Below are 18,457 nucleotides of genomic sequence, written 5' to 3' on the forward strand. Positions count from 1 at the left end.
GAAGATCTGAAATTGGAACGTTATTTAATTCGTTTAAATTATACCTGTGGACACTTTCCTGAGATTATTATTATACAGCTGTATGCATGTTATGTCGGAGTCCAAAGAATTGCAAATGGAATCAATTATTCCTACTTATTTCAAGATTTTCGTCGAAACTTTCGTCGCACATAGTAACACGAGGTGGTCCGATGTGGGGGAAAAAAGGAATGATCAAAATTACACCCAAGAACCGCCAACTTGTCGGTAAATTGATATCGTATATGTAATTATCACTCGTCGTATCGTTTGCACAAGTACATGTATAATGAAGGAAGTGCTTATGGCTCTAAAGTATGACAAACACATCGTGAAACGAACCATAAAAATTGACATTTACGAATGTGATGAAACGCGATCAGTCGATGACTGATCTGCAGACGCCGTGTCTGTCACGACGCTCGAATCTGGACTTGCAGAGTCGTCGATAATGCACAAGAGGCGCGTTGATTTGGGCAGAGTCAGACTGCTTCGCGTTAAGACCATCGAATACGTCCACTTTGCGTGGCTTCGATTCCGGCGTCCCGTCGTTCCACCTCCAACGAATCTTAACCGCACCCTCGTCGAAATCCTTCGATGGTTGCGCCATGTGCCAATCCATTGATCGCTTTCCCCGCAGTCCAACCTCCGTGTCATCGTCCTCCAAATCGTCATTATCCGTGTCATCGTCCTCCAAATCGTCATTATCCCGCGACTCGAACGAGCCATCCGATTCCCAGTCGGGATTGAGGTATTCGTGATTCGCCAATCCTTCCGAAGTTTTGACCTCCTCGTCTTCGGAGTCCAAGTAAATCAATCCTTTATCCGCGACGGTTGGATCGACGTTGGCTTGGTCTTGGTTACCCAGAATTCGAACAGTCTCCAAGTCAGCGACGTCGATCATCCTGGCCGGGAACCCGGAGACCGCGACAATCAGCAACGCGACGATCACCGTAACCTTAAACATCTTCGTACAGTCGCAGTTTGTTTGCTACTGGTTCTAGTATATACGGCTCCCCTTTTATATCCATCGCTACCGACGTTTTTGCACCTCGTTATCAGGAGTTGCGGTCGCGCGACTTAGAGGCAGTTGACCATTTTGCTCAGGCGATCACGTGTTTTCGATGACAAGGTTCCGTCGAATGAATCCATGGCCCGCATTGACGATTCAGGTTACAAAGTATCCACCGTCCAAACCACCGCCGGTCATCGCGACGGCATAGTTCGATTCGTCGTCGGATCGTCGTGATTTCAAACGGCGAATAACAGCCGAGGCACTTTCTTCCGCGGAGAGACCGCTGGGAAATCAGACCTATCAGTGATTCTCATATCGAGAGAATGTTCTCTGTAGAATCGTTTCGGATGTTCCGCGTCCTCTGATGTCATCACGGTGCCGTAATGATTTTTGGAATGAGAAAAAGGCTGCGACACGTTGGACTTCCGATAGCCTGTTAACGAAGAAATGAAAACTGGTAACCGCACTTCGGAGTTTATCACCGGATCGACTCTCGGGACGAAGAAACTGTTACACTGCCTGCTTTGAATACTTTGGATACCCATGGAAGCTTTGAATAGTCGGTATCCAGGGTGATGGAGACAACCGGTATGTCGGGAACGGGTGTAGAATTCGAGGTTCGGAGTTCCGCTCACGTTTAACGCCGCCTCCTCGAAACGCCGGCTGTCTCTCCTAATTCGGAAGAGAATCTTCGAAATGTCTTTCGATGTCTTTTGGCATCATGCATACCAGATGGCTGCCTCGAATCCACGGCTCGGGGATAGCGCTGCGATAAAAGCGGGATCATTTTACGTTTCTCTGTTACCCGGCAGGGCGTTTCTCTAATCTAAAGACTCCCGCTCCTCTCTCATCCCCCGAATCCGCAGGTCGATTCGAAATCGGATCAACCAGATGTCCTTGCGTCTAACCCGCGAAACCTCGATCTCAACTTCCCCCTTTCTCTTTGCCATGGGATTATCCGCAACTCGCTTCTCTATCATTTATCTTACGGCGCCGAGCTATTTTTATCGTTAGACAGGAAGCTGTGAGTAGGCGGTAGAGATTTGCCAGTAAAAAGAGACTGGGGTCGTGGTTTGGGTAGGATGAAAGGCGAAAAAATCGAGCCGACTTTTATTCGCTAAATTGTTTACCGCTGCACCGACTGTAGTCAATAAGATGATTAATTGCCTCTCCAATTTTACCCGAAGTCTTCCAACTTCGCTGCTGCGCCTCAGATCCCGGCTATTCTCCGCGTCATTATCAGCCCCTAATTTCAACCCTCTTTCGCATTCCTTTCAACTTTTTCTACAACACGTGCCAACGCCGACAGGCTGACTCATCTTCCGAGATTCGCGATTCATTTGATCGAGAAGAGGCTCCGGAATATTTTCGTCCTTGCTCGAATGATCTCGTGTAAAACGTATCAAAACGAACTGTTAATTCATTCGGTCCAAGAACCACACCGGAAGCCCTGCTACGATAACATGTGTTGCTCGTAACACCGACTGACTGTGGTTGAGCAAATTATACAACCCTCGCGATTGCGGCAACGATATCGGGATAATTAGTCACATTTTTGCTCGTTGCAAGCACTGGATAATTATTGGCTAACTTGGCGCGGCTAATAACAGCCGGGAATCTAAGGAGAATAAGCGTTGAAACACCTCCTCACTCGTCGAACGTGTGGAAACATCAGCTGTTGAGAGACGGGAAAAAGTCGTTGGATAGCCTTGTGATTAGGCAAAGCCGGCGTTCGCAATCACCGAGAAAGTCGCTGCTCGTGTGAAGAGGTAAGAAAATTACGAGCGAACTGTTTGTTATCTGAAGAACGGTTCCGGTCTGACGTACAGCATCGCAGCCGCTTCGTTATAACTCTTTAATCAGCACCATTTTAGCGCGATAAATTAACCGACGGTCAAGTCCCGATTAGAACTCGTCAAGGCTTTTCGACTTCTGCGAGCGAAATTTTTTTTCTTCTTTTTCTTTCTTGTCGAATTTCTGTTTTTTTTTCCGAATCGTTGGATCCCGAAATCTAAATAGATCCATGTATCAGTTATTCATGTATCCTGGAACATTCTACTGATGCAAAAAACCCGTTCCTGAGTCCTGTACGCGGGATGTAAAAAGTGCAAGTTGGAAATAGGAAATAGCGAAGCAGAAGAAGGCAAAACGAATACGAAGGGAACGAAGTGGGAGGAATTGGAAATTACGAGGAGTGTCAGGAACACGGGTACAAGCATCTGCAAGTACGAAGTCCAACGAGCTTTGTATCCCGACCTGTGATCCTTGCACGTAACTCGGGCACCTATGCGGGTGTTATTCGTTCCATATTGCCTAGAAAATAGAAGAAAAGCAAAGACGTAAAAGTGGACCACCACAGCGAAGCGGCTCTGCCGTCTCCGCACATATTCCCTCGAGATAATAAACCGCGATACGATGGCAAACGAGCAAAACACTCCAGGTTCCTGAAGGACGAGGTAGGTGGTCGGGGATCTCGGGGTGTTTCACACACGCGGAAACTGACCCCGCCCCTTGCCCCCCCTTTCCACAAAATTTGCCTTATAAACCAGTTAAATTAACCACGCGCTGAAGACACTAATGCCAGATAAATTTCCGTTTCCATTACACCGGACAGGGCTGAAGTTAGTAGCGTTAACGTTAACGAAACGTGATGCGAAAAAATCGTTGTTGCACAATTTTATCAGAACGACTCGTGACGGAAGGTGTTGACTCCCGAATTTTTATCTACCACTTTACTTTATTACGGTTATTTGTTTATTTGGTTCGTTACGAGAAGTCTTGTTAATTCGTCGTAAGATAAATTGGTGATTTGTTTAAGATGTTTAGCTTTTAGTTCTGTGAATTTCTGAAATCTCCAGCTGGTTAAATCCTGGTTTTTAGTTATCCGGAAGACATTTCCTTTTAGGTAAACTAAAGTTGCCAGAATCTCTCTGATGAACTTTTACAACGGAGGTGGAACGACTTGAATTGAATATTGAATTTAAATAAACTTTTTCAGTGCACTTGATGATTCCAGCTGTATGAAATTAGTAAATAACTTTATTTATTATTCACAAAACGTCGCAATTTCTACAACATCTTTTACCGAATGCCTTCTGCTCCATTTCCACAACGATCCCGTGAAAAGAACGTTGCTTATTAAACTGGAATTTATTTTCTACCAATCGGACATTTACAAGTAACTATAAATTAACTTGGAACTAATTCACGAACTATAAACCAATTAACAAGCCTTTCTTACGCAGACTTTCAAGAAGGTGGTTTCTTTTTGAATTAGGAAAATGCTTTATTTGTTACGATTTCCTAGCTGAATTTCGAACAATCCCAAGGATCGAGGTAACGATTTTTCCCAAACATGCATCGTTGGATTAACGTTACTAACTTCAACCTCGTTTAACCGCAAGCCTGTACCTCTTCGACAAGCGTTCATCTCCTCGAACTTCACCAGTCGTCCTTCCTCTTTTACTCTCGCCCGATTCAGATCGAGTCAATGAAGCGAACATGGCTTGACGAATGTGGAAAGCAGCTTGTTCGATGGACTCTTTCTCTCTTTCTCTAAAACTTCGCGATTCGACGTTACCGAAATACACGTAACAATTGCTTCGCAACATCATCGATTCGGAATAGAGAGATTCTTGCGTTGTTCTACTTCATATACATATGTATGTACATTTATTTATTTTATTTCTTTTTTTTATTTTCTTACCTTCGGTACATATTTACTCGGAGTTTCAGTTGCACAGATGTATGAGAGCCACACTCTCTGTACGGCGGACGTTGCGGTATTTACTTTACTATTTTCAACGGAACGACGCAGCTTGTAGTTTCCTGGACCAAACCCATTCCTTATACAACCGTTACGTGCTGAGAATTTCCTCTCTTCCAGAGAAAGGGAGAAAGAGAGAAAGAGAGATTCGGTAGACTATGTTTCAATTTAGAACAAAGCTCGAGTGTAATATATTGACAACGCTCTTTCTTCGCCCTTGGAGAGTAAACGCTGTCTCCGATTGCCAACTGTACAATTTAATTTTCTCGCGAACGAATGATAAATAAAAATTACATGGTCATCTAAGCTCGGCGGAAAATTTCTCGCCCCTCTCCCTCATCGCCGGTCTAAATAATTACTCGGATCCCTTGACACGGTCCTCCTACAATAGTCGCGAATAAGCCACAACTAATTGACGATAAGTTCGCTGGGATACCCGGTAGCAGCACTAGCGAGTTATTTAATTATGCTTAAGTATGGCCAGTTCAGTCCTGAGTTAATCGCGGAACGTGTAAACCGGCGATGAATAACAAACAATCGTATATTCCAACCGCGACGTGTTGTATGCTGCATAATTATCGCGTATGAATTTTTCAAGTTTCGACGGATCAACAACACCGACCGGAAATTGAAATATTCTTTCTCTTTGAACGGGATGATTATTTAAGCTTCTTCATTTTTCTTTTACCCCTCTCTTCTAGTTTATAATCCTGCAGAACGAACCACAATCAGCTAGCGTCTCGTATTAAGAAATTTCCGCTCACAGAAACGCGGCGGCCGACTCAGCCGAATTAAATGAACGAAAATGAAACAAGAAAAAAAAACAAGAAATATACAGGTATGGTATTAAATCACTCTCAAGTATTTATCGAAACGTTGATTCGATTCATATCGCTCTCCGTCTTTCTCTCTCTCTCTCTCTTTCTGTCTCGCAACTCGGTTCTGCCGCCAGGTTCTCTTCCTGTTCAATAGACCGTAAATTATCATCCAGTAACTACTCGGGGAATAATCGTCGATGAATTCACTTCGTTAATTTATACGAATATAAACTCTGACCCTATCCAACCCTCTGAATATTTTATATTTTCTCCGTCTAAAGCGGTCGAAAGTTTCCTTTTTCAATTTCCCCTGCACCGTCTCAATTACCCGACGAGGGAGCGTCTTCTTTGCTGACATAGTCGCACGTGAAAAAGAAGTTTCTTTCTCGTGTAATATAAGCAAAGTGATGAGAGAAAAAAGAAGAGCGAAGAAGAAAAAAAAAAAAAAAAAACAACCCACAACAAAAACGTCGTCTGTAACATGAAAATGGAAAAATAAAAAAAAAATAAAAAAATACTATAAAAATAAAATAGCAAAGCGTTCGTACGAAAGAAAAATTCCACGTGAAAAATAGACTATGTTCGGAAAAATAAATCTACGCGTGTATGCTATACTTGCAGGAAAGGAAGAAAAAATTTATTTTTTTGAATATTTCACAAGTGAAACACAGCAGGTACACGTTACGTAATGTAGGGACGGGAGATAAAATATGTAAGGATATAAAACGAGGTTAAATTATACGGAGAGAAAGAAAAAAAAAATCCACGAAGGATAGAGGAAATAACACGCTGCCGGAAAACCCCGGCGGGGGGGGGGGGGGGGGAGGGGGTCTTCAGAACCTACTCTTCACCTTTCCTTTCCTTTACTTTCCTTCTGCGCTAATGTAACATGCGAGCGTCGTCTCGTCCCTCCGTGAGATAAAACTTAATATTGTATTTCTCAATTTATTCTTAATGCCAGTAATCAGACCGGAGATTCGCCAGTTCCTCTCTCTCTCTCTTTCTCTCTCTCTCTCTCTCTCTCTCTCTCTCCCTTCTCTCCGTATTTCTCCCTTTCAAGCAAGGCGAGCAACACTCTCCCGAAGTTTCAAATTGATAGCATTTAACTCTATGAGAGTTTATACATCTACCTAAGCGCCGGGTTATTTCTTACACCCGCCTCAACCTCCAAGCCCCTTGCTCAGACTGAGGCATGGCCAAAGTTTCTGAAATGAAAAAACTTCCTTCCATTGTATGCCGGTCGGTTTGCGACCTGTTTTTACGATGATTTCCAACAAATTAGCTATTGTTTTTCTTTACTTTTTCTCCACGCACCCTCCCCCCAACAACCTCTTTTCCAAGCGAACACCGAGTGCCGAACGAAAAATGAATGAAGAAAATATCATTTTCGCAACGATCCAAACTGCACGTGACATAGCCAGATTTTACGGCAATAAAAAGTTTTGATTAGCCTGAGATGACGGGGGTTTTAATTATTTGATAAGTCCCGTAAACTTTTCGCTGGCTTTTTGTTTTATTTTTCATTTAATATATATATATATACATGTACAATATATACAGGTTATAAATTAATTTTAATTACAATCACCGTTAGCTTTGCTCATCGGCATACACTGTACATATATAAGTAAGTAACATTAACTTGAATAATAGAAGTATAATTTACCCACTGAAGCAAACTTTTGTACCGTACAATATGTACACCAATCTGCGCGTCTACTAAAATTTATAGTCATCGTTCGTTGTTCGAAACTTGTTCTCCCGTAGAAATATCATTCCGGTCGCGTGACGCGTCTTTGTGCCGTTGGCTTAATAACGAAAACTGACATCGTGACTTGTTAATGCAGCGCGTGCATCGGCATGATAAATTCAAAGGCAATGAGAAGTAAAAATGTCAAGTAGGTACAGTGATAAAAAATACATATCAATTTCTTTGGGAGAAGGGAGTGCGATTGCTTCGTCCGATTTAAATCGATGGTGCGGGACATATATTTTGTCTAACGAAACCATCCGGGATAGCCTCCTCCACAAGAGTAAGAAATAAAAGTGTAAAACTTACCCACTGATAAATCTTTTCACCCATCGTGCGTATGCATACGTAGTTTTCAATATTTTGTGAAAAAATCCGAGATAGTTATCACCGGGTGTCAAGGTGGCAGTTTCGGTTTTTACAGGATGCCCGTTCCATCGCTCGTTTCTCGCTCTCACGGTCTTTGACTATTTCGCCAGTTGACACCCGCGGGCGATGCTCTCAGGACCCACGGGGAATACCAATGGATGTGTTTTCCCATCAGACGTCGTCGTGTGCAACAGAGATAGATATGCAAAACACCCGGAGTCGCGAACCCGAACACCTATTGCGTTTCGGGTATCTGTACCGAGATGCCAGAGACTCAGGTCTCCGGGAATATCCCTTTTCCACATCCTCGAGCATTGATAGTCGACGGGCATCGGCGCTACCTTCAGACTGTAGAGTAGATACAAGCGAATATCAAACCCCCGTTCCATTTTCCACATCGCCATGTATATACGTACCTACCTACGTAGAAGCGACGACGTCGCATTGCGCGAGTAGAAGCTTGCTCTCTTTCTCTCTCTCCTTGCCTGACAGAAATCCTAATGAAACGTCGCTCTGGCCCGAACCGAATCCATCTTAACCCTGGTTTCACACGTCAATTAAAACCCTGAGAGACCCCGCGGTATGAGCTCTCTCTCTCTCTCTCTCTCTCTCTGTCTGACAGATGAGAAAATATACTACGGATCACCAGTCATGTTACCGTAATTACTTTGCTCCCGACGACGTCACCGTTCTTCACACCGACGAAACAGTTCTCGGGCTTTCTGAAACTCTGTCCAACAACCGAGCTGTCTGGGCTCTTCAGCAACGTTGGAAATATCGCGTTCGGTGTTCGATTGTCACTTAACAAAAGCCAAGGTTCATTCCGACCTGAGAGTAGATTAGTTGGAAAAACTTACAACGAATGACCAGGATTGAATTTGACTTACTTGAAGTATGGTCAATATCGTCCCACGTTGACTTCCATGAACAGACATCCAAGCTTAATATGTATTAGAAAATTGAGCATAGAGGTGGACGTTGTGATTTAGTAGGTTGAACTGAACACATAGAAAACATTATGTTTGCGTTCGTACCGAATTATTGAAAAAGATCCGCAACTTTGGAATGATTCCGAAGTAGTTCCTTTTGTAAGATATGAATATGGTTACCCATGTTCTACCATTACGACCAATCCTGAAGTTTGGTAGGAACACGAACCTCGGTTGAGGTGGATGTCTTTCGCGACCAGGTAGTGCGAAGGTACGAGGTAACACGTCGCCGCGATGCACCATCATCACATATTCCTCACATACCTCGACTACGTCTTCTTCACGGAATCGCATTACCCTGGTGATGGTTTATTTAAAGCATCTTCCGATCTCGAAACTGCTCCACGGTAAGGATACGCGTTACGTTGGATTAAGTTGAGCCAAGGCTAGATTTCCACGTAAAAATCTGACCCGATTACCCAGCGTCGATTTTTCTACGTGGGTACATGAATCGGAACAACTCGTCGGCCTTACATTTTTCACCGTACGTGTCACGCTGCTCAGGTCGAATGAATAATTAACCTGCTCCTGGGCAGGCTCCGTGAGGTCCTCGATGGGTCTTCTTCCGTTGACCCATTTTACACGTCGAGTTGAAGAGAGGATCTATGCGTCCTACGGTGGATCAGTTTTACGATCAACGTTCGGCTCAACGTATCAATCCTCTTCATTCGCTGACAATGAGCCTCGAGTGGTTTCGGTGTGTGTGCGGTGCGTGTATCTTCCCTCTCTTCCGTTCTACCTGAGCTCAAAGAGGGATCTTCTTCAAAACCGTGACACGGAGCAAGTGTCATGCGCGTTCACGAACGTCGGGGATCTATGGCTCAGCTATTTTACGACCGCAGACCTGCCGGACTACTCTGTTATAGAATCTGGCGCACCGGGAGAAACGATCGACCTTTTCATTGGGCAAATTCGCGAAATTTGTCAACCTCCCACGTCACGCTCCTTACTCGCTTCGAGTTCGGGATAAAGAAGGGGTGGGGGTGAGATCGCGTTACCAGAGCGGAACCTGATCCACCTCTACCTTGCAGTGACGAAGAGACGGGGAGCAAGGTATACGACCTCGGTGAGAAATGGTACATCTTCTAGTTATTTATATTGTCTCTCTACTCTCGGCACGCGGATCCAAATTGCTCTTGTATGTTGAGCTCGCCGATGCGTCGCACCTTACCTCGCGATCGATACAAACCGATTCCACGGTTCTCTTTGAATGAGAAATTCAATGCCTTTTATAGTCAATTAAGCTAAACGAAATGGTATTTGTTTATTTATTTTATTTTATTATTTTTTTTTTTTTTTTTTTTCTCTTGTTCGCGCGTTTTTTTCGAATCTCATTTTTACTACGAAGGTCTCGGTGCCTGTTCAAATAGATTCTCTCATAAAAAATATACTACGGAATGATGCACCCTAAAGTTGAACCGCGCGATATTGTTAAGGTTTATGAAATTCCTAATTCGTTATTCAAGCTGAAACAAAAGAAGAATAACAAAGTATGACAGATATATATTGTTTTTCGCAATTCGTAAATTCAGGGTAAAAAAAAAAAATTTCAATAAACAACCTAACCTTGATTAACGATTATTGACCTTTTGTCAAATGGAAAGAAAAAATAATCTCGGTTCAATCCGCGTCTCAACAGCGCTGCTTTACATGGAGATTAACAAACTCTTGCAGTGTAACGTACAGGCAGAATATCTCGGTAACTATATTATACGACTATACGTTCAGTCAAAGGGAGATTGATCATTATGGAAATTGAGGAATAATTCACAAAAGTAAATTTTTCCAGCGTGTAACTTTTCACATCGCGCTTCCAATCATTCCCGCTCGATGAACAACGCAATTGACACGGTTACATTTACATGCGATGCAATTTTTCCGCACAAGCATAACCGACATATATCCGCATATAACACGTTGATGACGTTGGATTTTACACGCGATTGAGTATCGTGCACTCGTCAAATATTAAAATGGCGGAACGTCGTTAGGGTATAGAGATTATAATCCGCAGAGAGAAATTTAATCCAACCCATCGGGTGTAATTGACGAGTGAATATCCCAAGAACAGGCCACGTGGCTGCGGCGCAAACCGTCCACCCTCGACCGAATCGCAATCAGCCTCTCGTGGAAAAAATTAGCGAAATGAATTAGCAGCCCGCGAGTATCGCGGAAACCGGCGACTGGTTTTTTCCCGGAAATAACGCGCCGGATGTTTTGAAACTGTGCACGTGAACACCGAGGGTAAAAAACAGATGCTCGTACTGGTGGTAATTAATCTAGTTACCTCAATGTGGACATACCGAATCAACAACGACAATAACAACAACAACAACAACGTGTTTTATACCGTTTTCGGCCTTTTTAGCTTTCTACATACATATATGCATATGGTTGGGAAATATGTTAGCTTTATGGCGGACGGAAATTCGGAGAATCGAATTAATCTTCGACTCGTTATCTTACTACCAGCTATATAAGGTTGAATTTGGTAACGTTTATACAGCGTGAATGAAATGTTCGAACAAAAATCGCTTTGTTTTTTTTTCTTTAATTCAAGATTTTAAGTAGTCGCAAGTGTCCAAACCGTCGTGAGTATCTTTTTACGTATTATCATTTTTCAGAATTTTATACGATCTCAATACGGTTGTAAAATATCATGTTGAAGTTAGTAACGTTATCGTAACGATTCATACTGAGGGAATACAATTGTTTTGCGATTTGAGAATTTTCTGAAATTCCGTAAACTGTAATAAAACAAAACCTACTCAAATTGCAAAATCTTGGTTTCTTCAAGATCATTGCGAAATAACGATTTTATGCCGAAACACATACCGTGAAATTATCGTTATTAACTTAATCTTTTCAGTCACAGAAGTCACTAAAGTGGCACACTTTGTTTTTACCTTTTTTCTATCATTTTCATTGTATCCCATGCAAAATTCGCAATTTTTTTTTATTACTCATTTTCAGGCAAAAGAAATGCTTAAACTTTAGAATGACTAGGGTTTTTTTTGCAAATTTATAATGGTTTAAAATTCTTATGAACATATATCAGTTTCTTCGGTTTACTCTACTTTTTTAGTTAAACAAAGCTTTAACGTCTATTTATTGTTGCGCGAGCATTAAATTTTCGCAACAGTTACAAGAAAATATAGCGACAGTGATCGTAATGAGAAAGAATAGTAACGGATAACAGACTCTCCGGTAACAGGTAGAAAACTAATTTTCATTTTCTACCTGGAACTATATTTTTCGATTGTGGTAAAAAATGAAAATAGTTAAGGGACAGAGCGGTAACCGGAACTAAAAATTTCTTTCGGTGAAACGTCGAAGTAAATCCAAGAAACTAATTCTACATCATTCACGTCGCTTTCCCTTAGCTGCGTGCAAGTTTCTCTGCACTTTCACCCACTGTTATAACCCAGCTTAATCCGTGTCAGTTTTTCAAGCAATTTTCCTTTCCTCCAGCTCCCGTCCTTTTTCTACATAATCAATCAAGCGCTCACTAGAGGTGGCGAATATACCCGCCGCTAGATTTTCCTCTTCTTTCATACTCCTCCCTATAAATTCTCGGACACGTCAACGACGGTAATCACCGGCAATCGTGATTTATCCGTTTATGTTCAACGACGACAGCTGGGTAGATATTTTGATTCCGAATCGCGTGCTATGATTATCGTAATATCGGTTCAGAATTTTTTTTATAGTTTTCCGATCAGCTTATGGCTACGTTATATCTAGATGTTGAGGTCAGATTTATCTAAAGATAATTTTTCGACCTATCATCATCATTTGGAACCGATGAACACACGATTGATTACATATCTGAAAATGTATTACTTGATACGAAAATTTCTTTCGTTGTTTTCTTGCAAAAAATCGCAGGCTGTTGTTTGTAAATTGATAATCAGACAGTAAGATACTTACTAAGTAATTTTAAAGGTATTAGTATTAATATGTAAAAAAAAAAAACAAATTTTCACCGCTCAGCGACATATTTCTTGAACAGTTACTGGAAAAGTCAGGGAATTTCATATTCCAAAAAGCGTATGAATCCTGATAACAGACGTAATTCTGAACGGGACAAGGATGAAATACTGAATTTGACAAGTTCCGAAAGCGCCGCATTTCATATTTTTTGGTGGCGAAACTTAAAGTAAGGAAATCATACTTCAACGAAACTTAAAAATTTCGAAAGTGCGAAAATGAGAAAATTTTCAGTTCTTCGGATTTTCGATATTTTCACGCTCGGAATACTGGTCATTCTGATTTTTCTTATTCTTTACGCCCGCTCATTGAGTAAACAACGCTACTTGAGTATATTTTAACTTTGGGAATTTTACTCTATCGAAACTTTATTTTTTGTAACATTGCTCTATCGTAACTTGAATTTTCGGAACTTTGAGCCGTCGGGTTTCCGACCATTCGAAACATTGTCGTATCGTTAAAGTTTGATTTCTTGACTTCACGTTTCGCGACCATATAATTCAGAATTAGTCGCTTTCGGAACTTCAACCCGACCCCATTCTGAACGGACCCTGGATACTTGTGTATTCCTTTAACTGTAAGGACGAATCTGGAAATGAAAAAAAAAAAACACCCAACGTATCTTGCGATCATGGAAAACATTCGATTTCGAGAACTCACACCACATATTTTCGATTTATCCATACGTAACTGCATCGATCGGCGAACACTCGAAACGATGGAATCCTCCACCATTCGGGAAAGTGCAAACATTAAGGAAACACGTTCGTTTTTTATTCCTGGTTATACAACATAAACAAAGCACACTTACGTACATATATACATGTATACGTATACACATTACGTACAAACATCGTAGGGGAGAAAATTGCTATGGACAAATCGGCAAACATTGATCCCCTTTCCACTGACCGCGAAAAGTCGATTGCGGCCACGTCTCTCACCGCACGTTTGCTCGAAAATTCACCCCTTGACCCGCAGCAAACTTCGCAAGTTTTTCCGAAGCCTGCGGAACGCAGTTTCCGACACAATGCTAAAGGGTGAAAAATAGAGTGGAATAAAATCAGAAGAAACGGAAATCGGATAACCGGTTGGAACCGCTTGCTGATTATATTCGATACGTCGTTAAGGCGTTGATACTTCAACGATACGGTAAAAAATTGTGATCGATTGTGAAGCGCGGGTGTGCATGGCTGGTCAGCAGCGTTGTGATAGAGCGGCAAAGTTTTTACTCAAGGAACATAATATTAATTCAGGTATAATATCTCATTTTCACGCAACTCAATTCCGCTACTCAAGTTTTTCAACCGGAGATTTTACATTTTGCCTTATTTTTAATATCAGGTATGTAGTAGGTACCGAGGTTTTATCTGGTTATCGGTTAAATGAGATGGTAATAATTTGTTGCTGTAATTTAACTCCGTGAACTTTATTGGCAAGAGAGAAAAATTAGGAAAAGTTTCATATCGAAAATGTACAGTACGTTCATATTACTTCAAATTTGTTACAGTGTAAGGTGTTCTGATTTTCTGAACTGTTCCAGGCAGTATGTAATTATGGTAATTTTTCACCATAGCGTGTGGGGAAAAACTTTATTATTTAAAATTTCAAAACAAACCTTACAAGTTCAAACGGTGCAATTGTGACAAAATGTCAGGGGAAAAAATTATTATTGGGTCAATTTCTGAGTGACTTTCAAGGAGTAAACTTTTAGAAATATATGTATAAAATGAGTATGTTTTATTTATCATGGTTTACTTAATTTCAAATAATCCTAAATGTGCAAAGTGACGCGATTTCTTCTAAACAAGCATCGTTACTGTAACGTTACTAACTTTGTCCTCATGCAATTTCACGGCCTGAAATTTCTCGCTTTCGATTTCCAAAGTGATGAGTTTTCTTGCACGATAAACAGAGGAGGAAAATGATAATTGCATCGAATTTCAAAAATTGTTATCGAAGTCTAATGAAATCGGTAGATATCCTCAGAAGCGTGAAAAAGAGTTTCAGATCAACTATCATTTCGATTGTTTAACGATTATTAACGTTTGCATAATTGAAAACAGAAATGATAATTTCAGCTACTAAAATAACTCAAATTTTTTCCTCGACGTTTTTCAGTTAGTGTATTATGTACATTTAAAAAAAAAAAATAAAAAAAAAACCTGGATATATCCTTGTCACATAAATTCAACTTCTGCATCACGTTTTACTTTGACTTCGGTTGAATGATTTTTTTTTCTCATCATGCTCTCTTTAATCATGTATGAATATTTTTTTCACTGTACTTCAGTAATATATGCCTGATGTATCCGCGGTTCGTGCATAAAATGAATGATAGAAGAATCCGTGTCACGAGGTAAAAATACCGACAATGAATGTTGGTAGAAGAGGCAGAAAGAAAAAGTGACGAGAAAAACAAGATGGAAAAAGAAAAGAAGAAAGAAACCAACCGTCATTCCTCAGCGCTTCTCTTTTCTGACTTCCCAATGATTGTAGACGCTCCTTGACACCCAGACATTCCGCGATACTGTAGATAAAAAGCACAGCTTTTACCGTGATTTGATCCCCCAACTCGTCCTCGTGATGCACCCCTGACACCCGACCTGACTGACTGCCTTTAGCCATTCCTCTTTCGCTCTGTGGAGATTTAACCCTTCGAGTCGTAGTGATAAGTACATAATTTTTACCAACTATTTTATACCCGTTTTTTTTTTATGTACATTTAGAGAGATTTTCAACATATTTCATTGCAGTTTTTTGCCTATTTCTAACAGTATACCTACTAATCGGTATATAGTTCGAGAATAATTGTTGCGATGCAACGTAAATTGTTATTGTTGGAAACAAATTGATTGAAAAAAATCGTGAATATTGAAGGAACAATCCATTTCCAAGGAAGTTATCACACATATGGACTCGCTGATTACGAATCTGAAATCGGATTTCAAAATTTTAACACGGTGGATCTAATACGGCTTGTGAAAATTTCAAATTTGATCGATTCCGATGAAAAAACGGAATAGAAATTTTTGGGACCGCTGAATACGCATCTAAAATCAGATATTGAAAATTCAGCACGGCGAATCCAATTTTTTCAACCATATTCGATAAAATTTGAAATTTTCTTCCACCTTATTGGATCCGCCATCTTAAATTTTTTAAATCTGATTTCAGACTCGTAACCAGCGTTCCCAAAAACCATAAAGTACTATTTTTATAAAAGTTGACTCAGCACAATAACGCGTGATTCAACGGCTTAACGACATTCCGAATAAAATTTCAAACCTCGACGTGGAAATAGAAATACAGAGATAACGTTGTCCTCTATGACAAATTTCGGCAGCGCTGTCAGCGGTCTGTTCAGCGGCCAGAACGGACTTCCGGTACAGCGAGATCTGGCCACCACCTTAATCATGCTGTATAAACAGCGCGTTGGCCTCGTCAGGAGAGATGCCAGAACTTTGATAACGAGCACCGGGTGTACCGAGCTTTGTTTCACAATCATAGGTGCAGAAAGTGTCTATCTTGCGCTGTGATAACGAGGATTAATTATACCGGCGACTCTGCTCGGCGGGTATATCGAGAATGAATTTTGTGTAACTGAAAATTTGAGAACTTAAACCCGCCTTCAAGTCTAATCTGTAATCGTAATTGTTTGAAATTATTTTTTACACAATTCATGTTCAGCCTCGTAAAATAACAGAGCAGAAACACTCCATACTACGGCTGTGAAGAATTCGCTTCATCACTCTCGGGGAAAAGCTCTGTTTCTGTGCTTTTAACTGAGCGACTTTACTCATCAGCTCGCCGTATACGTCTCGCAGCAAATATTTAAGACTCAAGATATAACAAGGATAATTCATAAAACCAAAGGATGATGGAGAGTCACTGTTTTTAAAAATCGAGTGTCACTCGAGCGTCGAAAAAGTTGTTTTCACAAAGCTTGGAAAATAATTCACTATTGTTTATTATCGATGTGGCACTTGGCTCACGTAGCTCTAATTAAATGATTAAACGAACTTACCAAGTGAAGTTCTATCATAATTGTATGAAGCGCCTCTTCCGAGATGATCAACTGGTAGTGCCCCTACTTCATACCGATGTCGCCACATATTTCATAGTTATATATCGAAAAAATCGGCCCTGCACCTTTGTTTCCTAGATCTAGACATTCTTTGAAAGCGTTGCCGTTGTATTAGGGGTATGTAATCGTTTATTAGATGGGTATTTTGGGTGGGTGTTGATCATCTCGGAAGAGGCGCTTCATACAATTATGATAGAACTTCACTTGGTAAGTTCGTTTAATCATTTAATTGTATTGCGCGTCTCTTCCTCGAGATCAACTGGTAGATGTTTAAAGCTAATAACGGCAACCAATATTATTTATTAGTTTTGTGTTATACGTTGTGTCTTAACACTACTAATGTTATTGCGAGTTCAAGATCGCTCGTGCATAAGAATCCTTATCTCTACTGACATTTAAATGATAAAATTTTGCGAAGGTTTCAGATCCCGTTGTCCAGCCTGCAGTTTTTCTTATCGTTTCTATATCGATGTTGTTTCTTTTCGCTGCAGACGTGGATGCGTGGTGTGTGCTGTGTGCTGTAAATTTGTCCGTATTTACTCCGCTATTTTTCAATGTTAATTTGACCCATCGACTCAGGGTTTGCGATGAGACGGCTTGAAATGGTTTTTTGAACGATAGGAAGAGATCTATCTTGGAGCCTCTTGAGGTTTTTGTTCTCTCCAGATAGTTTTGTAAGGCTGATGCCGAACAAAGTTTTTCGTCTTCCGCGTAGAATGGTATGATTAATAGCGGCTGTTTTCGATTAGCGCCCGTAGTTTTGATTCGATCCGGGATTCTAATCTCGAACGCATTTCCCACTCTTTGAATATTCTCGACGTTTATTTTTGAGTATGTTTGCATCCTATGTCCCGTGATTAAGGCTAGCAGGGTAATCAGTTTCATGGTTAAATCTTTCAGCGAGAGATTTTCATTTTTTGGCAGAGACTTGAAATAATTAAGAACAATCTTTGGTTCCCAGATTGAATCGTATTTTGGTCTTGTTGGTCTCAAGCTGTGTACTGCTTTGAAAAACCTTTTGATATGGTGATCTTGTCCCACTTCCGGCCCGATAATAATCGAAATTGCGGATCTGAGGGTGTTGAGCGACCCATGGGAGGCTCCCGTGTCGTATGTTTTTGCAAGGAATTTTAAAATATCTGACACCGTTGCTTCGTATGGAGAAATGTTATTCTCGGAACAATGGATCCACCAGCGTTTTAACGCGCCGTCATATTGTTTAAGCGACGATTCGCTTACGGATGATGTCATGATCTGGATTGCTGTTTCTGGTAATTTTCTCCTTGCGAATGCCTGCTCGATAGCTTGCCGGCAACCAGGGAAATGTTCTGCCAAATTGCGTGAGGTTCCCTGTTAGAACAAATTATTAAGTTAATGTTAGGTTTGAAGACAATGGGCTCTGCAACGAGCATTGCCTGAAATTTGGGGTACCAGGGTTGAGCTGGCCACTCTGGTACTACTACGATCCCTTGCGCTTCTTCGCGTTCGATTTTTTGTAGTGTGCGTAAAATTAGTGAAAAGGGTGGAAAAGCGTAGAAATATTGGTTCCATGGGACCGTAAAAGCGTCTACCGCTACAGACCCAGGGTCTCTTCGCCAAGAAATGTATTTTTTGCATTTCGCGTTTTTTCGACTTGCAAATAAGTCTATCTCAGG

The 18,457-nt window shown here is 41.0% G+C and overlaps 2 protein-coding genes across 3 annotated transcripts in view; one reads left to right on the plus strand and one right to left on the minus strand.

Annotated features, from left to right (window-relative positions):
- The window catches only part of LOC124302350 (transmembrane protein 132C), a 206,579-nt gene that overhangs the window by 142,282 nt on the left and 45,840 nt on the right, over positions 1 to 18,457 (plus strand). The window lies entirely within an intron of this gene.
- LOC124302352 (uncharacterized) lies at positions 58 to 17,429 on the minus strand. The gene is made up of 2 exons (XM_046758464.1): positions 17,419 to 17,429; positions 58 to 1,012 (listed from the first exon to the last, which is right to left on the minus strand). Exon 2 carries the CDS (start codon positions 983 to 985, stop codon positions 398 to 400), a length of 588 nt encoding a protein of 195 aa, XP_046614420.1. The 5' UTR covers positions 986 to 1,012; positions 17,419 to 17,429; the 3' UTR covers positions 58 to 397.

The sequence above is a fragment of the Neodiprion virginianus genome, chromosome 4 (assembly GCF_021901495.1).
Source record: "Neodiprion virginianus isolate iyNeoVirg1 chromosome 4, iyNeoVirg1.1, whole genome shotgun sequence".
In the NCBI taxonomy this organism is placed as follows: domain Eukaryota; kingdom Metazoa; phylum Arthropoda; class Insecta; order Hymenoptera; family Diprionidae; genus Neodiprion; species Neodiprion virginianus.